Source organism: Ambystoma mexicanum, chromosome 1p (genome assembly GCF_040938575.1).
Source record: "Ambystoma mexicanum isolate Mex_15411 chromosome 1p, UKY_AmexF1_1, whole genome shotgun sequence".
NCBI classification, from domain to species: Eukaryota; Metazoa; Chordata; class Amphibia; order Caudata; family Ambystomatidae; genus Ambystoma; species Ambystoma mexicanum.
The window spans coordinates 1,493,466,618-1,493,493,696 of record NC_090921.1 but is presented as its reverse complement, the minus strand read 5'-3'; the positions used below and the strand labels follow the sequence as shown (position 1 = coordinate 1,493,493,696).

Here is a 27,079-nt window from a genome sequence, read left to right as displayed (position 1 = left end):
ACTTTGATTCTTCCGTTCTCCCCGGAGACACGCTTCTGTGTCAATGTGGTATCGGCAATGTTAGGGTTTGTTCATCGCTCCCCTTTTGTGCCAGCACCTCACTCACTCAGTTCCCACCTGGAAATTAATTTGGATTGGTAGACCTATCGCGGTTTTGTCCTGAGGGAGCTTTGCTTCAGCAAGGTCAGGGTTGGGGCTCCTCGTCAGAACGTGTCGAAGTGCCCTCCGGAGACTATCAGCCTCTTGCTTTCTCCAGTCTGCTCTCCAGACAGTGCACCTTGTCTCGGTTACGGGTTGCTGCCGTGCAAACCAGCATTCTCCCAGAGTTACCAGCTTCCTCTGACCAGCTGGTTTGAAACTCCTGGGTCTTACTTCCTGGTTCTCTTGGCCCACCCACTTTTAATCTTGCAATGCTGGTGCTTCCCCAGCTTCTCAGTATAGTCCCTCCTTTGTGTTGGAGTTGTGTTCTTCATAACTCCTGTAGGTTTCCTCGTCTCAGTGCCTGATAGACAGGTATTCTTTATCATTCCTATGTGCTTACTCTTCACAGTACCAGGATGATACTTCATCTGGTATTACATCACAATAACATATGTAAGAGGAGTCTGATTGTCACCTGATAGGATGCTATTAAGTGTATGAGGATAGTGAAAAGGGAGTTCCTCATTGGAAAGGGAGTCTGTAACTCCAAGAGGGGAGTCTCACCATGTCAGGTCTCGCTTACTGCCACCCCTATAGGGAATGTTGCATATTGGGCTCACCTCCCTAGCCTCATATGAAGCCCCCCCCCCAGCCCTCTAGCGGAACTCGACTGAATCCCTCGGTTCGTCACACCATGCACCCATAAAGAGAACAATTCCTTCCTGCAGTGTTGAATTGGATAGTTAGGGCTGTGACTTTATGTGGATGGAAAGCATCTTTCGATTCATTTGAAGAAAGCACTTTCAGGGCTATTTCTTGTTTCTCCCTTTTCAAAGTGCCCTGGTTACGTCCTTGTTTTTTCCGGACATTCTTAGGCAGTGATCGTGTATGCCCCTTGCTTCAATACCACTTTTAAAATGTATTTGGCATCAAGTCCAAAAAAAGAAAAGAAGGCGTTTTGATCTATTCCAAGATTTGTTCATTGGATTCTTAAAAAGTCGGCCCATTCAACCTTTTAGGGGTTATCCTGATAAATTGTTTATTTTGAGTGTGTTTTTCTTACAAGACTGCTATGGTGATTTCAGTAGCATTACTGAAATTCCAGCCAACATTAGAGTTGTGCGCATAAATAAAGATTAAGATTTGTCTCTTGCCAATACTTTCAGCACTTTCTATGGCTGCAGCCAACGTACTCCAGATGTCAGCAGTGTGCAAGTTACAGGACTGAGGCAAGGAGGAACCCCTGCTTCACCAAAGCATTCGTCTTAATGGTGCAGCACCTTTAGCCTACTGTAACGCTCACCTGACTCCCACGGAGGCGCTGGCCTGGTTCGCGCTGCTGTGACCTCTTCTAAGGTGATGCGCAGGGTTCGGAAGACGGACTGGACCGGGCCCCCAAATCTAGCTTGTCTGGCTCGCAGAAGTATCCTTCTGTAGGCGAAAATAGGGGATTAACTGTCTGCGGGGTAATGCAATCGGCCTCCCACTTTCCCCTCTCACCCTCCTCGAAACCCTTCTGTGATTCCCCGTAGCGTCTCACCTTAGGGTCTGGAAGGACGAGCTCTCCATCCTGCTTCTGATGCAGGGGCGCGTTGGTATCCAGTTACTTCACTGGATTTTCGGATTGGTGAGAACCAAACTTGCTTGGCTTCCAGGTAAGTTTTTTGATAAGAGGTTCCCCTTGTGTCCATGCATTAATGTACTAATGCTAGTGTCTTTTTCCCCATAGGGGCCGGGGTACGGAATGCCGGGGAACAGGCACCGACCCGAGATGAAAGGTGAAATCCTTGTAGAAATCCGGTAAGTCTTTAATGAGCGTTTTTTTGGTAATGTCTTTTCATTCGCTCATTAACGCTGATGTCCTTTTTTCCCCTTAGGGGCTGGGGTCCGGAAATGCCAGGATGCGGCGCGGACCCGAAATGAAGAGGGAATGAATCAACAGGTAAGTCTTAACATGGAGATTTAGCTTTCCTTATTCCCTTCTCTCTCTCACCTTTTGTTCTTGCCTTTTTCTCCCTAGGCGCTGGGGCGTGACTGCAAATCCGGATGATCGCTGCTGAACATGGAGGCGCCCTGTGAAGGTGAGTGGAATGCGGCGCTGCAGCGATCGACGCGATGAGCTTTTAAATAAAAGTCTTCCTTTTCAGGATTGTCGGCGAGATGTCTCCGGGATGCGGATTTAGCAGGTAAGGACTTTTCCTTCTTCTGTTCTCTTCTTCTCTTCCTTTGCAGGTGATCCAAGATGCTGGCAGGCGTGGCAGGATGCAGGAGCAGACACGGTGAGCGTCCAGCTGCTAGATGCAGAACAACGCGAAGCACGTGTGGCTGTTCGGGTGGGGTTTAAATAGCCTTGGAAGAAGTTCCAGGTATGTATCTTTCCTCCAATCAGGTATGTATCCTTCCCCGACCACGCCCGGATGGTAAATTAGTCCCACAGGTAAAGTAGTTCCTTTCAGGCCTCAAGGAGGACGGGATCCTGCAGCATGGTCTGCATCAGGTAAGTGCACCCAAGCACTCCCATAATGAGCCTGGCGCCTACGGCGCCAGGACTGATGTCTTTTATAAGCCTGGCGCCATAGGCGCCAGGACACTGTCCAAAGGGCCCCTATATGGGGTTGCTGGGCCTTTCCTTGGGGACTGGATGTCCGCTTTCGGGGACGCAGGGCTTGAACCGGCTCCCCGGGAGCGGGCATCATGACAGCACTCCCCCCCCAAGGCCCCTCCCAAGGTTGTTCCCTACGGGGGTTTTGGTTTGTCTGGGAAGAATCGGTGGAATTTCCTGACTAATCGAGGTGCATGCACATGGTCGCTGGGGTCCCACGACCTCTCCTGAGGTCCGTACCCCTTCCAATCAATTAGGTAGAACAGTTTTGACAAACATTTTTGAGTCTAAAATGTTCTTCACTTCGAATTCGGGCTCCCCATTTATTAGAATAGGTTCTGGAGGTTTGAGTAGTCGGGTTCCGGGTACCACTGGTTTCAGAAGTGACACATGAAAAACAGGGTGAATTCGCATACTAGCTGGTAAATCAAGTTTAACAGCCACTGGGTTAATTATTGCCGTAATAGAATAAGGTCCCAGATATTTCGGGTTAAAAGTTCGAGGCCCTTTGAGTGGTAAATGTCTGGTAGCTAACCACACTTGATCCCCAATCTGATACCGAGGTGCTTCACTCCGATGTAGATCAGCATTCTCCTTGTATTTTCTCTTGGCTTGTTGTAAATGCGTAGTTGCCTCTTTGATGGCTTGGGTAATTGTAGAATGCAGATGTTCTACTGCGGGCATTCCGAGGTTTTGAGGCAAATCAAGGTTTTAGGTTCGAGGGTGATGCCCAAACAAAGTATAAAAAGGACTGTGGCCAGTTCCAGAGTGTACCGAATTATTATATGCGTATTCGGCTATCCAAAGAATGTCTTTCCAGTTGCTTTCAGATTGCTGTAACATACACCGTAAGTACTGCTCAAGGGTCTGATTTGTCCTCTCGGTCTGACCATCGGTCTGAGGGTGGTGACTGGTCGATAATCTTACGTCGATCTGCGCCATTTGACAACATTTGCGCCAGAAGTGGGAAATGAATTGGCTTCCCCGGTCAGAGATTAGTATAGATGGGAATCCATGAAGCCGAACAATATTTTCGAGGAATTCTTTGGCTAGGACAGAAGCTGAAGGTAAACCTTTCAAAGGAATAAAGTGGGCCATTTTGGAAAACAAATCCACAATTACCAGAATAGTATTGTACCCCGAACAAGGAGGCAGGTCTGTAATAAAATCCATTGATAGGGTGTGCCAGGGTGCTGGCGGTATGTCTAGAGGTTGAAGGAGACCGGCTGGTCTTTTGACTTTTATTTTGGGCGCAAACACCACAGGACATCACAAAAGATTTAACATCATTTCGCCAAGAGGGCCACCAAAATTGTCGTTTCACCTTTTCCTCTGTCTTGGCAATACCGGGGTATCCCTCTATTAATGTATCATGATAACCGGAAATAACTAGTTCCTGTATTTCCTTATGTGGCAGGAATAAGCGTCCTCAGAAAGAAGGTAAACCATTATCTATGGTAAAGTCTGATCCCTTTTGTATCCAATCCTGTAAGGTTGTAGGGTCCAGGAGTTGTTTCACTCTGGCTTGAATGTCTTCTAGCGTCTGTAACGAAGTCATGCCTAGAATCCTCTGTTCGGGAATTATTGGTACTGGTTCTGAGTTTGTATCAGATTCTCCCATTCCAATTCGGGATAAGGCGTCTGCTTTGCCATTCTTGCAGCCAGGTCGATAGGTAATCACGAAATCAAATTCAGCGAAAAACAAAGCCCATCGGAGCTGCTGTGATGACTGAGCCTTGGCGGTTTTCAAATACTGTAAATTCCGGTGATCAGTGATCACTGTGATGGTATGTCGAGCGCCAAGCAGATAATGCCGCCAGGCTTTAAAAGCGGACTTAATGGCTAACAGTTCTTTGTCAGTGATTGCATAATTAACCTTGGGTGCCGAGAATTTTCTGGACCAAAATGCTAAGGGATGCAGTTGGTTGGTTTCGGGATCTCTTTGGGACAGGACAGCTCCCATCGCTAGGCTGGATGCGTCAGTCTCGACGACATAAGGGAGATCTGGACGCGGGTGTTTCAATATAGGTGCGGAGGTAAACTTAGCTTTTAAATCCTGAAAGGCCTGCTCGGCTTCTTCAGACCCTTCACAACGTTTATTTTTCCTCAAGAGTGCAGTAATGGGTTGTACCACGCGTGAAAATTCCGGGATAAACCTGCGATAGAAATTGGCAAAGCCGAGCATACTTTGAACCCCTTTTACAGAGCTAGGTGATGGCCATTTGAGGATGGCATCCACTTTTCTTGAGTCCATTCAGACTCCTTTGGGTGTCAGGATGAAACCTAGAAACTTGACTTCTGTGGTATGGAAAACACATTTCTCCAATTTAGCAAATAGTTTGTGTTGGCGCAGTTTTTCAAGTACTGCCCTGACGTGTTTTCTGTGATCAGATTCCAAAGAGGAGTACACCAGAATGTCATGGATATATACGACAACACAAACATTGATGAGTTCCCGAAGGACATCATTCATGAAGTATTGGAAGGCAACCGGCGCGTTACACAATCCGAAAGGCATCACCTGGTACTCGAATAATCTGTATTTAGTACGGAAGGCAGTTTTCCATTCGTCGCCTTCTTTAACTCGTACCAGATGATAAGCCCCCCGGAGATCTAACTTGGTATATATGCAAGCGTCCTTTACCTGGTCAAGGAGTTCAGGGATCAGAGGCAGAGGATAACGGTTTTTAACCGTTATCTGGTTCAATGCGCGGTAATCGATACAAGTTCCAAGGTCGCCTTCTTTTTTGGGCACGAAGAACAAAGCCGAGGATGCCGGGGACTTTGATGGGCGAATAAAACCATTAGCTAGGTATTGATCCAAATATTGTCTCAAATGCAGGTTCTCAGGTTCGGTAAGGGCATAAATCCTGCTACAAGGGGGTTGTGCACCGGGCACCAGATCTATTTGGCAATCGTACGATCCGTGAGGAGGTAACGTGTTGGCCTGTTCCTTTTGGAAGACGTCCTGAAAGTCTTGGTATTCCGGATGTAGTTGCATGGAGGCAGAGATTACAGATGCTAGATTAATCTCAGGTTTTCTGGGTAGCAGGTTTGTGTACAATCCGGGAAGGTTATTCTCTTAGCTCGCCAATCAATTCAAGGATTATGTGTCTCTAACCAAGGGATTCCAAGAATAACCTGAAACTGTGGATCCTTGATTACATCAAACACAACACCCTCCCGATGGCCGTCGGGACCAATAAGAGTCACCTCAGTAGTGGAATGTGTTACCGGTCCAGAGGCAATTTCAGTTCCATCGACTGTGGTGATGACATCTTTGCTGGTTTTAGGACGGAGAGGGAGGTTAATCCTAGAGACCAATTCACGATCCACATAGTTTCCAATAGCCCCACTATCATTATATGCCTTTATCGCATGCAACCGCTTAGGCTGTTCTGGATCTACGAGAACCATTGGCACAATGAAATGCGAGGTCTGAGAGTTAGTTTTCAAGCTCGGCAAGCGGACCCCTACGCTTGGCGGGCGGAGTCGTTTCCCGAAACAGAGTCTTCATGGTTTTTATCAGCGGCTCCTACCGCCTTTCGGGGCGGTTTTGCTGGGCAATCTTGTAGAAAGTGTCCAGAATTCCCACAATAAAGACATAATTTTAACTGCCGCCTCCTTTCACGTTCCTTTTGAGTTAAGGGTCCTTTAACCCCTCCAATTTGCATAGGCTCAGAGACGTCAACTCCCTTGGGATTAGCATGGGTCTTGACCAACACCCGGGTCTCAAACCTGGACCGATCTGCTTTTCTGTTTTGAAGTCTATGATCCAATTGGACCACTAAGTCTATATACTCTGTGCATTCTTGGGGCGGATTTACAACTTGGGCCAAGACATCTTTAAGTTCTCTGCATAGGCCTCGATAAAGCAACGTGACTCTTTTATCCTCTGGCCATCCCATTTCCACAATTAGTCTATTAAAGGTTGCAATATAGGATAGGAGGTCCTGATTGCCCTGTCGCAGGGATAGAAGTTCATCATCCAGAGCCTGCCCCTGAGAGTGTCGAGCAAATAACCTTTCCATGCTTGCTTGAAACCCTTGAAAATCACGGAGAATCTGGTCATCTTGAGTAACGAGTGGAACTGACCAATCGGCAGCGCAGCCGCTGAGATATGACAATACAAAGGCTACCTTGGTCTGATCATTAGGGAAGGCCCCAGGGTCTGCATAGCAAGTGCAAACGACACCGATTCATGAATACGGCGAATCGTTTGGGGTCCCCAGCAAAGCGTTCGGGTGGGGCCAGCGGCATGTTTCCGGGTAGATTAATGTGCACAGGGTTACTGGAAACCACAGGAGTGGGGTTCCCTCCGGAACCGGGTAGAGGAGTTTGCCCAGCCTGACCTTGCAAAAGCTGTCTGGCCAGGTCATCAGTTCTTTCCTTTGATATTATTAATTCCCTCCTGAGGGCATTAGTCTCTTGACGAGCGGCATGTATTTCGGCCCGTAATTCCCCCAGTAATTGGGCCAACTGATCAGTCTCAGAACTTTCCATAGCGCTTGGGTGGGAAGTTGTAGGAAGGCTTCGCGTTCTGTAACGCTCACCTGACTCCCACGGAGGCGCTGGCCTGGTTCGCGCTGCTGTGACCTCTTCTAAGGTGATGCGCAGGGTTCGGAAGACGGACTGGACCGGGCCCCCAAATCTAGCTTGTCTGGCTCGCAGAAGTATCCTTCTGTAGGCGAAAATAGGGGATTAACTGTCTGCGGGGTAATGCAATCGGCCTCCCACTTTCCCCTCTCACCCTCCTCGAAACCCTTCTGTGATTCCCCGTAGCGTCTCACCTTAGGGTCTGGAAGGGCGAGCTCTCCATCCTGCTTCTAATGCAGGGGCACGTTGGTATCCAGTTACTTCACTGGATTTTCGGATTGGTGAGAACCAAACTTGCTTGGCTTCCAGGTAAGTTTTTTGATAAGAGGTTCCCCTTGTGTCCATGCATTAATGTACTAATGCTAGTGTCTTTTTCCCCATGGGGGCCGGGGTACGGAATGCCGGGGAACAGGCACCGACCCGAGATGAAAGGTGAAATCCTTGTAGAAATCAGGTAAGTCTTTAATGAGCGTTTTTTTGGTAATGTCTTTTCATTCGCTCATTAACACTGATGTCCTTTTTTCCCCTTAGGGGCCGGGGTCCGGAAATGCCAGGATGCGGCGCGGACCCGAAATGAAGAGGGAATGAATCAACAGGTAAGTCTTAACATGGAGATTTAGCTTTCCTTATTCCCTTCTCTCTCCCACCTTTTGTTCTTGCCTTTTTCTCCCTAGGCGCTGGGGCGTGACTGCGAATCCGGATGATCGCTGCTGAACATGGAGGCGCCCTGTGAAGGTGAGTGGAATGCGGCGCTGCAGCGATCGACACGATGAGCTTTTAAATAAAAGTCTTCCTTTTCAGGATTGTCGGCGAGATGTCTCCGGGATGCGGATTTAGCAGGTAAGGACTTTTCCTTCTTCTGTTCTCTTCTTCTCTTCCTTTGCAGGTGATCCAGGATGCTGGCAGGCGTGGCAGAAGTCAGGATGCAGGAGCAGACACGGTGAGCGTCCAGTTGCTAAATGCAGAACAACGCGAAGCACGTGTGGCTGTTCGGGTGGGGTTTAAATAGCCTTGGAAGAAGTTCCAGGTATGTATCCTTCCGCCAATCAGGTATGTATCCTTCCCCGACCACGCCCGGAAGGTAAATTAGTCCCACAGATAAAGTAGTTCCTTTCAGGCCTCAAGGAGGCCGGGATCCTGCAGCATGGTCTGCATCAGGTAAGTGCACCCAAGCACTCCCATAATGAGCCTGGCGCCTATGGCGCCAGGACTGATGTCTTTTATGAGCCTGGCGCCATGACACTGTCCAAAGGGCCCCTATATGGGGTTGCTGGGCCTTTCCTTGGGGACTGGATGTCCGCTTTCGGGGACGCAGGGCTTGAACCGACTCCCCGGGAGCGGGCATCATGACACCTACAAGTGCTATTCTAACTTTCATGCTTGTGTTTGCATACAAAATTCATTATGGCTCCCCAAAGTGAGGCTCCAATCTTGTACTGCTGCAGATTTACCCATAGAGGCTCTCCTATTCTCATTTGAAGGTTTGGCCTGGGCTCCCAGGAATACCACAAAAGGATTTTCTCCTGCCTGATGTTGTAGTTCTCAAAGTACTATAGATAAGCCTCTTCTAAATCCACCATTTCTAAATCCATCTTGTACTGGAGAGAGACAATTACTTTCCATCATCCAATAAAGGACAGTATTTAGAATGACTTTTGCACAAAAAAAACATTTATGTCTATGGCACTCAAACTTACTTGTCAATAGGCATCTTGTTAAGCCAAACAAATCAAGCTATTCTCCCATGAAGCAGGATACTGATGGTTTCCAAAACAGGTCTTAAAGTGGAAGCCACAAATTGATGCACTCCATTATTTCAAAGCTCTGTAGTATTTCAGTGCTAACCTATTTGGCCTGGACTTTTTTGTAAAACGGACTCTGTTTTTTTAATTGCTCTTTGTTAGAACGAGCCAATATAGGAATGTCCTTGAAAGATGTAAGGTGACACATAGGATTGCACACATTTACGTCCACGTTGATAGCGTATGTAGAGCTTGAGATGACAAAGTTCTGAAGCCTGCCAAAGTGGCATGGCTGCCAGGTCAGGAGATACAAGGGAGAATTAGGGATCAGGGCTTCACCATGTTAGATCACATTGTACGGGCACCAAATCACCGGCAGGATGAATTTCCAGACAGAGACTTAAACATTTATCAATTGTAGATCGGATGAGCTTGGCAGGGCCACTAGCCAAGAGTGCAGAAAAGGTTACAATGTAGCAGTATTTTCAAAACAGAAAGCATAACATGAAGTTCAGAAAGGAAAAACATTGTTTTAGGATTTTGAAAATAAAAGAAATGTAATTCTTCTGATGTGTTTCCCTGCCATGTTGGTTAAAGGCTGTCCGAAAGACACAGCATGCCATCGGTCGGCGATCCTGGGGACTTGGAGGAGATAGAAGTTCCTCCATTGACAGTCCGGCACACTTCCGCTCTCCCTTCCTGAGCAGCCTAGTCTTTCTTGTTCGCTTCCTTTTCATCCGTCCCTTCTGATTGCACCACTTTGTGTTGCAACCACTAGGCTTCCCTGCTCTTTGGCTAGTTTTCCTCTGTTCCTACCTTCCTCCTTTCCTCTTCCTCTCCTCGGCTTGCTGCCTGCCATCTTTCCTGCAGCAGAGCGCTGGTTCTCCCCTACTCACTTCAGAGCTCTGGTAGCTCCGCCTCCTGAATCTCACGAACCACACCTGGAACCCTTCCTTATCATGCTTAGCTTTCGGCTACTTTTCTCTGGTCTCCTTGTTGCCTTCTCTCTCTCTGCATTACCCCCTTTTTCTTTGCTCCACCTTGCTCCTACTACAATGCTTACCTTTTTGGAGAGAGAGTATCACGGCCACTTTTGGCAACACAGATTACTATTCACGGATACTACGACAATGCTTTGTCAAACCTGCCAATTGGATTTATGGAAACCCCATCCACAGAACAAGGGTTTTATCAGCCATTTGGCGTTTTCCCTCTAACCTACCAGTAATCTCCAGGGATTGGGGGGCCTTGCTTTAGCTGTACCAGCAGCAGGCACAGTGGCTACCTCCCGGGGAAGACCTTACCTCTACAAGGAGTGCAAGTCGTCTAAGAAGAAGGCTACTCCTGCAGACTCCGAAGAAGAAGAATTCTCCTCCGCAGAAGATGATTCACACACCGCTGTTGACACAGCCTTAACCCTGCCGTTTAATAATGACAACAAGATCTTAGCACGGATTGGTCACAAAAGGGAATGCCTACAACTATGGATTGGACGGAACCACACAAGAGTGGCAGAATGAAGAGCTGGTGGTCTTGGAAAGAAATAACTTTTGTAATGTACAGGCGGGCTAGAGATTTAGCATTAGCCATTGTTCGATCTCTGTAAAGATTTAGTTTTGCTGCATCCTTTTGGCCTACGTCTCCTGGTTCCAGTGACAAGTTTGGCCAGGCCAGATTTAGTGTGTATTGTCTTGTAGGTGTGCTTTTGCTGGCACACATGGCACCGAAAAACCTGCATCTTCATAGGGGCTAGGCGACACAGGGTCTGTCCAGTGTGGGGCAGGACACTCAACCGTGAATGAAAGTAGACCACCCCTGCTAGAAGGAAGTGATGTGGGTGCCGAACACATCACACTAATATCAAGATCATCTTTTAATGCGGACATTGGTGGTGTAGCCAGTTACTGAGCAGGTGCCTTGTCTAGAAGAACAAGTTACTTTCTTACCTGGTAACGTTCTTTCGATGGGATGGTCCGACGATGTATTCCATATCTATGACATGTAATCACCACAGCTGTGCTGCTTCGGAAACTTTTTTCGGCGTCTGCGTCCTGCGTCGATGACGTCGATGCGCCGTCGTCGAGGAGCTCCTCCGACGCCATCCGATGTGATAAGTAGGACGCACGACGCCCCTAGCCTCAGTTGTAGTTTTTTCCCCCAGAACGTGTGACATTAGTCAACTGCCAGTCAAACACAAAGCCTTGCGGAACGTAAGCTGCAATCGCAAAAGAAATTCTGCAGCGGGGAAGGCAGGGCGGGAGCGATATGGAATACGTCGTCGGACCATCCCATCGAAAGAACGTTACCAGGTAAGAAAGTAACTTGTTCTTCGAGGGGATTGAGTCCTCCGACATATTCCATATCTATGACAGACTCCCAAAGCAGTACCAGAGCAAGGAGGAGGGAAAGAATTTAGAATCAAAATTTAGAATAGCCAATCAAATAGCAGAGCAAAGGACCGCCGTGCCAAAGGCCAGATCCTGTCCTCGGACGGAATCGAGGGAATAGTGACGTACAAATGTATGTACTGAAGCCCAGGTGGCTGCATCACAGAAGTTGCGAATAGGAACACCCCTCTGCAGGCAGTAGATGCAGCCATACCACTGGTAGAATGGGCCCGCAAGCCAGCCGGTGGGTCCTTACCCGCCAAGCGGTAACACTCCGAGATGGCCAAAATAATCCAGCAAGACAAAGTCTGTTTCGTCACAGCTTGCCCCAAACGCTTTCCAGCGTAACCAATAAAGAGTTGATGGTCCACTCTGACCCGGGACATGCGTGAAACATAAAAGCTTAAAGCTCTCCTAGGATCAAGCCTATTGAGCCTCTCCTCTTCCTTACCAGGATGCGGAGGAGGATAGAATGCCGGAAGAACAGCCTTCTGGGCCAAATTAAATTCCGTCACTACCTTCGGAAGAAAAGAAGGACGAACTCCAAGGACAACCCTGTCCTTGTGAAATACAGTGAAGGGTGGCTTAACTGAAAGTGCCTGTAACTCACTCACTCTGCGAGCGGAAGTAACCACAACTAAAAACACAGTTTTCAGAGTTAACAGCCTCAAAGGGCAAGAATGTAAAGGCTCAAACGGAGCACCCATAAGAAACTTAAGAACAAGGTTTAAATCCCAACCGGGCACCAGGAAAGGTGACGGAGGGAACACATTAGTGAGCCCTTTCAGAAACTGTGAAATGAAAGGGATTTTAAAGTAAGAACACTCTTCAGACGAGCGCTTAAAGATGGACAGCGCCGCCAGGTAACCTTTAATGGTACCCACTTGCAAGCCCCTTTGGGCCAAAGAAAGTAAAAAGGACAGAACCATGGGGATGTCACATGCAAAAGGATCCACATTCTGAACTCTGCACCAGTCGCAGAACTTACGCCAAACGGCAACGGTACAGAGACTTTGTTGCTGGCATTCGGGCCGAAAGCAACACCTCCATCACGTCTTCAGGGAGGTCCCAATCCTTTTACCTCAACCTTTCAGAAGCCAAGCGTGAAGGTTGAGGGATCTGACCGCTGGATGGAGAACCTGACCCCCCCCTCCCGTGAGAGCAGATCGTCTCGGTAGGGAAGACGACGTGGAGGGCAGATGGACAAGTCGAGAAGGTCCGGGTACCACATCCTCCGAGCCCACGCCGGAGCAATGAGGATCATCCGGGAACCGAACTTCCGTAACCTCTGCAGCACTTGCGGGATAACGGGGACTGGAGGAAACGCGTACAGCAGCGGGAATGACCACTCCACCACGAACGCGTCTCCTAAGGCTCCTTTTGGAGGAAATTCCCGCAAGCAAAACCTTTCGCACTTCCGGTTGACACTGGAGGCAAAGAGATCCACTTGAGCAGTCCCCCAAAGGGCAAAGATCTCCAGGAGAATCTCCTGAGCCAACTCCCACTCGTGAGAGATCGCGCTCTGCCTGCTCAGAGCGTCCGCCGTCACGTTTTCGTCTCCGGCCAGATGAACTGCCGAGATCGAAACTTCCTGCTGGATGGCCCAGAACTCCAGCTGCATCGCCTCCCTGCACAGAGGAAGTGACCCTGCCCCCCCTTTTTGTTGAGGTAGTGCATGGCCACTCTGTTGTCCGTCAGGATCAGGACATTCTTTCCTCGCACAGTCGGCAGAAAAGCCTTCAGGGCTAGCCTGACGGCCCTCAGCTCCAACAGATTGATATGGAGTCTGGACTCCGACGGAGACCAACGACCGCTGACCGTCAGCCCGTTGGCATGAGCTCCCCAACCCGTGAGGGATGCATCCGTCACGATCGTCACCTCCGGCCAGGGAAGCCAAAATGGAGCCCCCTTCATCAAGTTGCCTTCGACGGCCCACCACAGAAGGTCCCGGGCGACCGAGGGCGGCACCTGAACCGGGTCCGACATCCTGCCGGAGGACTGCGACCATTGCGTCTTGAGTGCCCACTGCAAAGATCTCATCCGCAGGCGGGCCTCTGGCACCAGAAGAATGCAGGATGCCATGAGGCCGAGCAACCTCAAGAACTCGAACGCTGGGAGCGTCTGGGCATGCTGAAACTTGTGCACCATCTGCTGAATGTGAAGAGCCCTCACCTGGGGAGGAAAACACTGCCCCAGGGAAGTGTTGAGCACTGCTCCGATGTACTGGAGCCGCTGTGTTGGCATCAAATGGGACTTCTTTAAATTGAGGGAGAAGCCCAGCCTGTGAAGGGAGTGGCAGGTGACGGACAGATGATCCAGGACTTGCTCGGAAGAGCTCCCCCTGATCAACCAATCGTCCAGGTAGGGGTAGACGTGAATCCCCCCTTGCCTGAGATGCGCTGCCACCACCACCATGAGCTTGGTGAAAACCCTCGGGGCGGAGGTCAATCCGAACGGCAGGACCCGAAACTGAAAGTGCGAGTCGCCAACCGTGAACCTCAGGTACTTCTTGTGCTTGGGATGGATCGGCACATGGAAGTAAGCATCCTTGAGGTCGAGTGACACCAACCAGTCCTGAAGCTGAAGGGCCTGGAGGACTTGAGAGAGAGTAACCATCTTGAACTTGTCCTTCTGGAGGAGTTTGTTCAAACCGCGCAAGTCCATGATGGGTCTCAATCCCAGTCTTTCTTCGAAATCAAAAAATAAGGGGAATACCATCCCTTGTTCCTCTCCGCTACAGGCACCAGTTCTATGGCGCCTTTCTCCAGCAGGGCTTGAATTTCCTGCGCAAGGAGCGGATCCGGACTCTGCAAAGAGAGGTTCCCCGGTGGATTGTCGCGAGGCCTGTGCCGAAAGGGAAGGCAGTAGCCGTGGGTTATGATCTCCAGAACCCACACATCTGAAGTAATGGCTTGCCACTCTACAAGATGCTGCGCCAGCCTTCCCCCAACTGGCGAACCATGGGACATGGCCTCATGACTGAGTGGGAGCGGCTGCGGCGTTACCTGAGGGCAAAGAGGCAACTGCCCGAGCGGCCTTGACACCACGGGTACCCCGTCGTCCACCTCTGGTACCCCTGCGTTGGCCTCTTTGACTGCCAGCTCCTCTCGCTTTACTGAAGGACGAGTAATAGCGAAAGGAACCACCCCTCCACTGCTGTCCCCTAGGACGAAAAGGCGGAGGTTGGCGAACTGCAGCACCCAACGACTTTGCTGCAGCTTTTGAGGTCTGCAACCTCTCAAGGCTCTCGTCAGCCTTGCTGCCAAAAAGGTGTTCACCGTCAAAGGGCATGTTGAGGAGCCGGGACTGCACATCAGGAGCAAACCCCGACTTCCGCAACCACGCAAACCTGCGTATCACGGTGCTCGCCGCCATGGACCTACTGACGCATTCAGCTAAGTCCAAACCCGACTGAACAGACTCACACATGGCATCCTTACCATCCTGGACCATAGCAAGGAAACCATCCCGTTCATCCCCTTCGGGAATATGTTCAGCCGCTAACGCAACACAGTTCCACAGAGTGTGTGTGAAACGAGACAAGGCACAAATTGAGTTGGCCGCCTGAAGCGCCATACCACCAGAAGAAAACACTTTCTTCGCCCAGCCATCAAAACGTTTGTCGTCCCTATCAGGAGGGATGGTAGGGTACAACGCCCGCTTTGCCGGGGCCGTGGCCGCCTGCACCACCAAACTCTCCGGAGTAGGGTGCCTGGTCAAGTAGCAGGGGTCGCTACTGGCTGGACGGTATTTTCGCGACAAGGACCTGCCCACCGCCGGGAGACTCTCCGGAGCAGTCCAAGCCGCCGCCACCCTTCTCTGTAAAGCCATATGGAACGGCAGTACCGGGTCAGTTGGGGGACCAACATCAAGGATGTCCGTTAGATCATCCTGCACAAACTCCCCTGGGGGAGCAGACCATCCCAAGTACTCAGAAACCCTAGCCATAAGAGGAATCGGCATGAGAGCCAGGCTCAGGCCTACAAAACTCCACCTCCGGAGAGGTGTCCAGTCCACTGGCATCATGCAGTGACTGCCTCAAATCGTCAAACTGACTATGGCCCGAGACAATTTCATCTGGAACCTGACTAGGAACCAGGCCATCAGAATCCTCATCCGCCTCTGAAATATATTCCAGGTGGCGAAAGGAAGGCACCCGAGAGTGCTTGCTCTTAACCAGAGCCTTCCTAGGGGGTTCCCCCGTGCCACGGGGTACCTCCGACACGAAAGGCGTCGATCGAATCGGCGCCGAGAGGATCGGCGTCGATGTCAGATGCAGCGCCGCCAGCATCGGCGGCGTCGACACAGCCCTCGAAGCCGGAGCCCCGAGCGTGTCCTTCGACGACCTGAGCGTCGACGGCTTTGACGACTTCCTCAGAGCCGGAGCCTCGAGAAAGCCTGTCGACGCCCTCGACGCCTCAGACGTCGATGTCTTCCTAGAAGACCTCACAGGTGCACACGGTCTCGAACGCATCGAGGACCGGGACCTGGAACGGGTACGTCGAGAACGAGTCTCCTTGTCCGAACGGGACCTCTCCCGTGACTCGTGCCGACCACTCTTGCGAGCGGTGTCTCTCGACCTCTCACGACCGACCCCACTCGGGGGCGATGACGGCTTAGTACCCTGCGACTCGAGAATCGCCAGCATTTTCTTCCCGAAGGAAGCCCATTCCTCCGGCGTCACACGGCTGGTGGGGTAAGCGACGTGCCGGGCAAAGTCCTCCGAAGAGGACCTGGAAGACGACCGGTGTCGGCGCTTCCGAGAATGCCTCGAAGAGGCTGAGGAGTGGCGAGACCGACTCCTAGAAGGAGACCCACGAGACTTCCGACAATGACGCGGAGAGTCACCTCTCGAATCATCCGTCGAAAGCCCCGCAGACTTCGACTTCCGGGGCTTGGACACCCGACCTACCGACAACTTCTTCTTACGTTCGCGTAAGGCTTTGGACGTGAGCGACTGGCAGTCGATACAGTCATCCGTGCCGTGGGCCTCCCCGAGGCACCAGAGGCAGGCGTCGTGCGAGTCCGTGACTGACATCTTGGACCCACACTCCCCGCACTTCTTGAAGCCCGGACGCGGGGTCGAAGACGAAGTAGAAGACATCTTCACACAAAGGATTTTCACAAAAACGAACAGGTTCGAAGAACCGAGAAGAACAGAACTCCAAGGAGTCGAGGCGTTAACCGAGATTCACGAAGCAACACGTTCGTGGAAAAAACGGAACTGAGGCTAGGGGCGTCGTGCGTCCTACTTATCACATCGGATGATGTCGGACGTCGCAGGAGGTCCTCGACGACGGCGCATCGATGCAGGACGCAGAAAAAAGTTTCCGAAGCAGCACAGCTGTGGTGATTACATTTCATAGATATGGAATACGTCGGAGGACCCAATCCCCTCGAAAGAACATTTTCCTGAATGGATCTGAATGGATTTGCTCACTGATAATCTGTTGACTGCCATTTCCATTAATCTTTTTGTGTTCTTTTCACTTCTAACTGACAGAACTTTAGCCCATGTATTTTCTTTGAAGCCTCTATAAAAATTCTAAGCATTTGCATATCTTAAATGATTCTTTCTTCAATGTTGTCAAAACCTTGCATTACTCTCTGCACTTTTTTATTCCTATTGCAGGACATTATCTTTTGGCTGGAATCTGGACTACGTTTAAAAGAAAATCTTCAGGCTTTGCCCCTTTTCGTAAGCATCCCTCCGCCGGGTTCATCAATCGTGCCTTTCTCATTCAATTCTTACGATGCGGGATTCACTTCCCTTAATTTCACAAATCAACTGTCAGTCAAAGACTTTGGACTGTACAAAGGATTTTACAAGACCCCTGTACGACCACTTTGACCCCCTTTTCGCCTTTTCCCCCCAAGGTCTTCTGGTTATGGTAGTTTCAACAATTGGGCAATCTTCCAGAGATTACTGAGTGAGCACCCACGTGGTGCCGAACTCCTCTTCTGCTGGTTTTCCCCCCTTCTAATATTAATAGCTCTTTATGCTTTCACAGGTCAATTAGCCGCTTGCTACTTTTCGTTCAACACAGTACGGTTTCTTATCGACTCTCCCCTCAACTCACCAGCTGCGATGAACCGCTTGGCTTTCTCTTTAGAGTCAAGGTTGGTACAACGGAGACCAGTGTCTCCCCCCCGGCATGGTTATCAGCGGAGGAGGGTCTTGTGTACCATTGACATCTGCTGCAACACACGTTGGCTATTGTTTGCGGTCTTACGATTCCTTCTGTTGAGGTTTCACGTGGCTTGGTCGGAAAGGGCAAGGTCACGTCTCTCCTCGTCACCCTCTCGGTATGTACCGTCTTTCTCCCCCTCTTGAACTGCCATGCCGAGTTAGCTCACGTCGTGGGGTCTGCCTTCCTCGTCCTGTGCGCTACCTTTTATCCCTGTGGGCAAGGGAAAGGGCTGTTCGATGTGGCACTCTGGTCAATTGCCGGACTTTGCCTGAGCATTGTATTGGGACATGTCAGGTAAATGGCTCTGGTGTTAGTCCGTTGTCTTTCGTGTTGTGCAAAAGTGTTCATGTCGGAAAAGGGGGGGGGGGCAGTTTTTGGGAATATCCTACGACGTAGGATGGGGATAAGGTGTTGAAAGAAGGGGGATACCGCATATCATCCGTCTGTGTCCCACACCCCCAACACCCCCCCCCCCCCATCCAGGTGATCCTCCCTCACTGGTCCACCCCCAGGAACTGGATCCAATAGCGATGGCAGTGTCCTGGCCCCATGGATGACAAATCTACGGGGACTAGTCAGGGAGACACCTTCAGGTTCCTCACAGTACCCTTGCATTCTAGAGCAAACCAGGCCTCCGAAATATCAAATAGATGCAGGCTGTAACAGGAAACTGAATGCTTAGACTCATCTCTCTTGTGAACTCTTCTTGCTCAGCTCTTTTGTCATGTTTGAACTGTTTCCTCTTCCTTTTATGTGAGCATTTCAGTCTTCTGTATAGCACCATTAGCCTACACTGTGCCTTCCCTTTTTTGAGGTTTTTGCAGTAAGGATGCTTTGAAGTGTGATGCAAGTGGGCAAAAAAGAAAGGAAAAAAATGACGGAAGGGAACAACACAAAAAAAAAATGTTTAAAAAAAATAAAAATCACATAAATCACAGCGTCAGAGCACATACTCCTAATTAACATAGCATCAGAGCAGCCCCCGTCTCTGGTGCCATGCTCTGGAACTCCCTCTCCCCGCCTTGCGATCTGAGCCTTCCTACATCTTTTTCTGTAAAAGAATGAAAATCCACCCGTTTCATTAACAGCCTGATAACTGTACTAACCACCTAAGTTGTAAACAGCGCCAAGAAGCCCTTGGGTTAAGTGTGCTATTCAAATGTATGAAAAAGTAACCATAGATTACATAATCAAGAATAAATTGGAACGGCCAGGGAGCCAATCTAAAATCTAATTGCCTTGACCAATAATCCCCTCCAAAGCCACAGTCAAAGGACTTCTAGCGGGATACAAGTAGTGCGAGGTAAGTCAATTTATGCAAACAAGGGGCCTTCATCCCTTACAGAAGTAGAAAGAAAACCAACATGTTAAGTCAACCACTGTGTTGTCCTAGGATGTGAAAAACAAGGCCAAGTAATAAGATGGGTTTAAAATCGTGGGAGGTCGGCCTTCAGTTCCAGTTGAGATCAAGGTTATTGGCCAAAATCCTGAATCAACAGTCAAGCTTCGATTTAATGTCTGAGGGGAGTTTATTCCAGGATTTCTTTTTAAATAACCACAACCAAGGTTCTGCACGATAATCCCTACTGAATGTCGGGGTACACAATAAGTTGTGTTGGGGGGAAATCTGATGTTTCTCATAGGAAAATACCACAGTTGCCATTTGTAATAGTGTCTGACACACGATACAAATGTTTCCGATACAACACCCTTTTCTCTTGGCAAGCCGCCTCTGTGGAATTTATTTCCTTTTTGCCGCTCGTCAATAGGTCTAAAGAGCAACTGTCACGTGTGACAGCTTTGAGGAAGTCGTCCCTTCTTCCCCAAGGGAGACCTTTCCCATGGGGCCAGGGCGATGTGTCCACAATACAATAGTGTCCCTGGTGGTGATGCACAGAGTGAGGATTCCATGGGGAAGAAATTCCCTATGGGATTGGGGATGATCACCAACAGGGGACGTGGCATTATTCTGCTTTACCTCATTCTACCACTTTTCCAAGACTAAGTCCTACTATCCCCTCCCTAGATACTGCTAATAGATATTACTATCAAGTTAGGGAAAATAACCCACATGATAATATTGAAGACCTAGATAGTATGAAGTAGTGTACATAGCCAAAACGACTTGTATATTAATATTGAAAATGAATATAGTCAAACCAACATGCATAACGACACTGAAAAGGTCTATAACCAAACTGACTTACAGAGCAACGATGAGAACAGAAAATATTGTGCCGGTAACTTGACAGCCGATACTGTGACGAGGTAGATGGCCAGGAGTATAAAGATCACTCATGAGCAACCTAATGTGCGGTCTAGCTTCCAGAGACCTGTGATTGGCTGGAAGGAACTTATCATCCAACGGGGAAGTTTCAATGGCATTCAAGCCCAGGTTCAAACATGATTGCCGGAGAGCCGTGAGAGAGGGAGAGTTACCCCACGAAGAGGACAAGCGGAAAGCAGAACCAGACGAGAGACGACATGCAGAAGAAAAAGACTGCACTGCTAGGAAGGAGCCCTGGTCTGCAGCAAGGCTGCAGACCATGCAGGATGCCCGAACGCTGCCGTAGCGTGCTGGAAAGAGAAAGCTGACCGGGGACCGCAGAGACCACCAAGAAGGAGGCAAGCATGTACGTGGGATGCCCAGGAGCTGAAGGAGGTTCAGGGAAGCAAAGGGGTGAGCTAAAGAGCCAAAGAAGGAGGGCCTGGGAACCTACACCAAATAAAAGACAGCTGTATGTTTGGCAGAAGAGTGAGTCAAATGACTAACGCACCTGGGCGAGTTTGGGACCGGCACCCAAAACCACAAGGGTCTGGGTCCCCGACACAACTGAGAGGCGCCTGGGACCCTACACCACTTAAAAGACAATTGTATGTTTAGCAGGAGAGTGAACCAAACACATACACCTTTGCAAATCTGGGACCCGCACCCAAAAACCTGAGGGTCCTGGGATCCTGAAACAAATGAAAAAAGTTGCAAACTTGGTAGGAGAGTAAACCAAGTGGATGAGACACAACATTGCAAGTCTGGAATTCGCACAAAAGGGTCTGTAACCCGATGTAGAGCATTACCTATTTGATGAGACGGTCTGGGACCAGGAAATAACCAACATAAAAATTACACAATCGGAAAGGTCTAGGGCCCTGAAGTAAGAAAGAGTTGCAGACCTAAAGGGAAGTGAACCAAGTAGTAACATTGCAGGCCTGGGACTTGCACCCATGAGTGAAACCAAGGTCTAGAGCCAGGAGGGTCAGGGACCCTGAGGGATAACCCCAAAGATAACCACATACTTAAAAGGGAAACCAAACACGTCACACTAAGCATTGTGAGCCTGGGACTCGCACCCATAAACAAGAGAATGATAACAACAGAGATGCAACGGAGAAGTCAGCTGGCTTCTGGCATATTGTCTGAAAATGCCTGATGATACAATGCTACTGGCAGATGGTGACAAGCAGGGAAAACAACTTATTGTGTCGACAATTGGAATGCACACCTAAGGCCTATTGGGAGTACTTCCAGGAGGTAAAAAGAGAAAAGGCTGAACGAAAGAGCTGCCTTCCAACTATTACTGACAGGGCTTATGTGTCCTCTTGGGTCCTGGCCTCCCACACCCAAACGCCTACAGCCTCCACCCCTCCAGCCCTTTCTATGTCACCACAGGCCTGTACTTACTTATTTATTGATGGCTACCTTCGCACTTACAGCTGCTCACTGTCATGATCTCTGCTTCCAAAAGGTCAGGGTTTTCCCAACTCCCTTGGAAGCAGATCCATAACCCAGGTTCCGAGTGCCAACCAGTCCCAATTGGGACCTTTTGGACCCAGTCCTGGCGCCAGTGGCACCAGGCTCATAAATATGCCCAGTCCCAGCGCTGGAAGCGCCGGGCTCATAATGCTTGGGTGGACTTACCTGCAGCAGACCATGCTGCTTACTTGCCTGCCAGTTGAGCCTCTGATCCTCTTCTGTTTGGAACTACTTTTCCTGTTGGGTGGGGCAGGAGCCACTCCCTAGGTTCAGAACACTGGAACTCTTCTGGAAAGCAGGAACTCTTTTCTTACCTAGGCGTGGCTGTGGAAGGAGACACCTAAGCACTACAGGAGGCTATTTAAACCACACCCGATGGATGAATCTTGCTTTGCGTTATTCTGCATCCTCTGCAGCAGAACGCTCATCGGGTCTTCTGCATCTGATCCTGGGCCTAAGGAAAAAGGCTTACCATCCTGAATCCAGTCTTCAGCAACACCTATAAATACAAGAAAGAACAGGTTAGCATTACGGTCTTCAGTGACAGCGCTTCACTTACCTGGTCCATCGGCTGTCACCAACGCCTCGCGCTGCATTCCGGCATTTGAAAGACAAAGGCTTACCTACTCTTCGTGCGCTCCGGAGGTCTTCGCACTGCATTCCGGCATCTGAAAGACAAAAGCTTACCAACTCTTCGCACGCTCCGGAGGCCTTCGGCGCTGCATCCCGCATCTGAAAGACAAAACAAGGTGCGTTTAAAGACATTGGGGAACTTTAATACTCACGTGCCATTACTCCTTTCCACATCTAACCCAGTGGGTATTCCGGCACCCTGCAGCCGCTCCAAACTTATACCTGCAAAATAAAAAGACAGTTAGAGCGCATCGTGAAGCAGGCAACAAGCGCTTACTTACGTGCTTCCAGGCGCTTCTATTCATCACACGGGCTCCATATTCAACTCACTTCAGCCCGTCATCCGCCATCGCCGGAACCCTGCAAAACAAGAGACATCATTACTAAAGACTTTTAAAGACATTAGAATTAGTTGGAACTTACCGTTCGTGCAGTAAACGACGGACAGCAGTCCTCTGAAGTCAAGAGGCCTGCTCCCCTTATCCAGTGAAGAAACTGGTTACAGCACCCTGCCCCGAGGCAGATGGAGAGCACGGCGTTCACTTACCTAAGGTGAGAGCGTTAACCTTTGGGGTTCTACAGGAGAAGAGAAAGGGAAGAAGAGCGAGACATTCAATAACCCAAATCATTAATCCCATATTTTCTATCTGCAGACATCTTACCCTTCGAGTCAGACATACAGTGCACAGAGGTCCAGCCCAAAGAGCCAGCCGTGTGTTACACATCACCTTTGAAGAGACGGTATACGCCCAGTCAAGACCGGCGCCTCTACGGGAATCAGGTGAGCGTTACACTCACTCCCTAGGCAATCCCTCTTCATACACCTAGCCCTCAACCCCACTCCCTCTTCCTTCCCTCTCTCTGTACTTGCACATTCTGAATGCTCACAAGGCTTAGTAGGTCCGCCTCTGTCTTGTATTGTTATAATTGTTTCATTCCCATGTCCCCTCCCTGTTGCCCTGTAGGGGCTTTGAAACACAATTTACTTGATGTATAAGTGCCTTACAAATGCACAATAAATCCAAATAAATAAAGGCGCCATATGGCCATCTCTTGGAAGCATCCCAAAGGCCATTTACCCAGTCAATGGTCCCAAGATTTATTGAAGAGGGGTACAGCAGAAAAGGCAGTTGCATGAACAAGGGATAAGAGAGGAATCGAGCATGGGGTACTCTCCTTAATGACTTGCAAACATCCCCGGGCGACTTACATCCATGAAGGAATGTATATGGACAATCGAACAAATTGACGGCTTCATATAACTATATAAAACGATCCTTCAGAAGCATTAATGAGGTGGATAATAATGGTCGGGGGAAGGAGCAGGGACTTGGGGTGGGAGGGTTGCGGAGATAGGAAGTAATTCATGAGAATTAATATTACTTTATTTTTTGTTACGATTGTAAAAACCAATAAACAGACATTTGGGGGGGGGAAGGATGCAATACGGGCGACATCCAGCCCAATACAGTTAATTGCAACCAGTTCACAAGATTTCTTCTCCCTGGCTTTACAGCTGGTATCCCCTTTACCAATGTTTGCAAAATTGTACGTTTAGAGATACAAGAAATCAAAAACAACTTACCTGGGTCAGTAAAGGCTGCTCTTAGGTGGCTGACCAGGATCATCAAAATAAGTAGATGGATAAGAGTTGTATGAACAGGAAACCAGATACTGAAAAAACAGGCATTCACAGGGTCAGAACCATCACAGGATATACAGCAAAAACAGAATGAAGTTCTTTTTCAAATTTGGCAGGAGAGGTGTTTTGGTTTTTGATATATGTTACACAAATGGTACAACACACCCACTCAAAGAGCATTTAAATAAGCAGTAGTTTAACTGCTTGGAAAAATATTCTTGCACATGACCTGGATCTGTTCAATAATGTCCTTTGTATTTGAGGCAAATGCTGAAGTTCAATGGAGATAGTTCAATTGGCTCCAATGCCGACTGGTAAACCTGTAAATTATAGATATGATAGGATAGGTTATTTATAACATGCTTAATACCCAGAGGTTTTTAAGCGCGGACCCGGGGATCTAACCTGTGTTGCTCCGTGTTATCTTGCTTCCAAGACAAGCACGTTGTCCCTGAGCTATCCTCCAGAGATCCTGATGACCCCAAGATTAAAAAGTAGGGCCTCTTCTATGCTGGGTAAAATGGGGGCAAAGCAACAGGATAATCAAACTGTCCTTGCTTCGAGTAATGTCACATGAGCTAACTAAACAAATGCTAAGAGCACGACAGGATGCATGGAGGTCTTTCAGCAGAAGCTCACTGAGTCAAAATGACTTCTGCTCTGCAGGAGTATAAGGATGAGTAGTGGCAAAACCGCCTACTCAGTCCCCACAAATTTTTACAAACCAACAATGATTACACTCAGCGGATAAAACAGGCACAACCAAGAAATAAACTTACTTTGCCTTTTGTGGTTACGTGGGCTGAGGGAAGGTGGTGCAATCAAGGTTCTATAAATATATATGTACTTTAATTATACACCCTGTAGTCGGACAGCTCTTCCCAATGGTCACCCCAGAAGAACCCAGGGCTCTGCAGCGGCTCTCTAGGTCTATCCGACAAACAAGCCCAGTCCACTGGACATAGAGACACATTAACGTGGAAACGGGAGGGGGCCATATGGACAGTTCTTACCTGGCGACGGCGTCCGATCCCAGACACAGATGTCTTGAGAGTGGCCCGCACAAGTAGTCAGTGGAAGGCGTGGGGCTCTCCTTGGGACAGTGGACACCAGCGGCAAGGAGGGGATAAGCTGTGTAGCGGCCCCTGGGAAGCAGAGACCATGGCGGCCCGGAACGGCAGAGCAGGAAAAAGGGGGTGGAGCTAAACAGGATGTACCGGGCTACCTCCTGCATGCGGGTTGGGGAAGGGGGCGGGCGGGGGATACAAAAGGGCCCCGAACTGAGACTCCATGTTCTTTGTTTCCGGCATTCAACAGGAGCAGACGCCCGAATACCCCTAGCCGTATTAAGAACAGGAGTGAACGACAAAGGGCTAGAAGAACCACTCTGTATCAGCAGAGACAGAGCGGAGAGGGCCTTTCTTGAGGTTTAAAGCAGAACTTTTTCTTGGTTATTCTAATCACCAAACTTTCCCAACCTTGCAAAAATAACAACCCTGATTAAAGGACCTTTTGTTGCAGCACCGCGACTGGTGTGCTTCCTTTCTACACACACCACTGTACAAAAAACTATAAAACACTATAGAAATACAGCCCTGTAAAGGAAAGACAGAGAAATGCAGAAAATAAAAGATGCAGTACTCTGGGTCATGCAACAGGGGTGAACCGGAAATCAGTAAACCAACCACAATGAATTTAAAAGCATATGTCTTTCAGTGGAAAGGAACTTAGCCAGTCTATAGGCCACAAAAAGTGAACCAGGGGAATAGGGTCAGTTTAAAGTGCCTTAATCCAAAGTTTAGTAGTCAACAGCGCCATCCCTGACTTCAAGTATTTGAGCTTGCGGGTCGAATCAGTTTCGGAGTCAAGCAGGGGCTTCATGCAGTTCCACACAGGTGGTGGGCAGTGCAGGTCGAAGGACCACCAGGAACGGTACAACGATCAAGCATGTCTTGAGACGACGAGTACTGCTGGTTCTGGTTCATACATGATGCGAAGATCCAATGGTTCGACGTTTGGAGGTTCCATGCTGTATCCAATGCAGGGATTTCGAATAGACTGCACGTGGGGGTGGGAGGCAGCAGTGCAACATTTAATCCCTTGAATTGGTAATGTCCCTAGTATCAGAATGACTATTGCTATTTATGGTAAAGTCCAACACAAACAAAAATGGTTACACATGGATTCTCAACGCAAAAGAAAAAAAAAGTTGGTGTCCAGCACACAACTGAACACTCCCCCTGCGAACATCTGAAGCCAAACAGCCAAAAACTCTTGGCGCGGAAGCCGAGATCATTCCTGATTTAGAATGTGCTCAGCAGAATGACACCTCGCTAGCAGAGGCTTTTCTACATGTAATAACTGAAGAAGAGGGAAGAATTAAAGGGTGACTATTCTTCTTTCTAATACATGGGCTACTGTATAGTGGGGGGATCTCAGGCCTGATGGTACACCTTGATCTCAGATCATGGTGCCTAAAAGTCACAAGAGGATGGTACTAGAAATTGCCCACTCACACTTAACAGGTAATGTCTTGGGGACAGCCACGACACAGGCTTAGGTAATACGCTGATTTTATTGGCCTAGATTTCATGCCAATGTGAAGAACTTCGTAATTACCTGTGCTCTGTGTCAAAAGACGAGTTCCCAAATACCTCCTCCAGCTCTGCTCCAACCTATGCCTATTATTGAGGTGCCCTTTTCCTACATACGTATGGCCATAGATGGGTCCCTTGAGCCATCTAGGGTGGGGAAGGATTACATCTTGTTAATTGTAGATTATGCAACTTCATACCCAGAGGCTTTGCCACTACACAATAATACGTCCCAGCAGATTCTGAAGCACCTCATCCCATTTCTTTCACTGGTCGATTTCCCAAAGGAGATCCTAACAGAGCAAGGGACTACCTTCATGAGTCGATCAATGGCAGATGTGAAGGAGATGCTACACATTAAAACTCTTAGGACCTCTGTCTACCACCCGCAAACTAGGAGATTGGTGGAACATTGCAACAAAATCCTTAAAAATGTCATCCAAAAATTGTTTGAGGATGACGGCACAAATTGGGATATTATGATACCCTGGGCCCTTTTACCATCCAGAAAACACCACAAACCTCAACAGGGTTTTTTACCATTTGAAAGGAGATGGAGGAAGCCCCTTTACCATTGTCACAAATGACCCAACACATTGCCACTGTGAGATCGATAGTTCAAGCCCACCTGACTAAAGCCCAAGAAAACCAAAATACCTCCTACGATTTAGAAAAATGACTTCGGTTATTTTTCTATTGGACAGAAAGATCTTGTTCTCCTGCCAACATCCGAGAAGAAGATGTTGTCTAAATGGCATGGACACTATGAGGTGATTGAACAAACAGGGCCATACAACTAT

The 27,079-nt window shown here is 48.9% G+C and overlaps 1 protein-coding gene across 1 annotated transcript in view; it reads right to left on the bottom strand.

The window, feature by feature from the left end:
* The window catches only part of LOC138456456 (palmitoyltransferase ZDHHC21-like), a 468,858-nt gene that overhangs the window by 355,777 nt on the left and 86,002 nt on the right, over positions 1-27,079 (bottom strand). Inside the window, exon 2 of the mRNA XM_069607178.1 lies at positions 23,629-23,717. Coding sequence (XP_069463279.1) covers positions 23,629-23,717 — 89 coding nt within the window. The remainder of the gene's footprint in view (positions 1-23,628; positions 23,718-27,079) is intronic.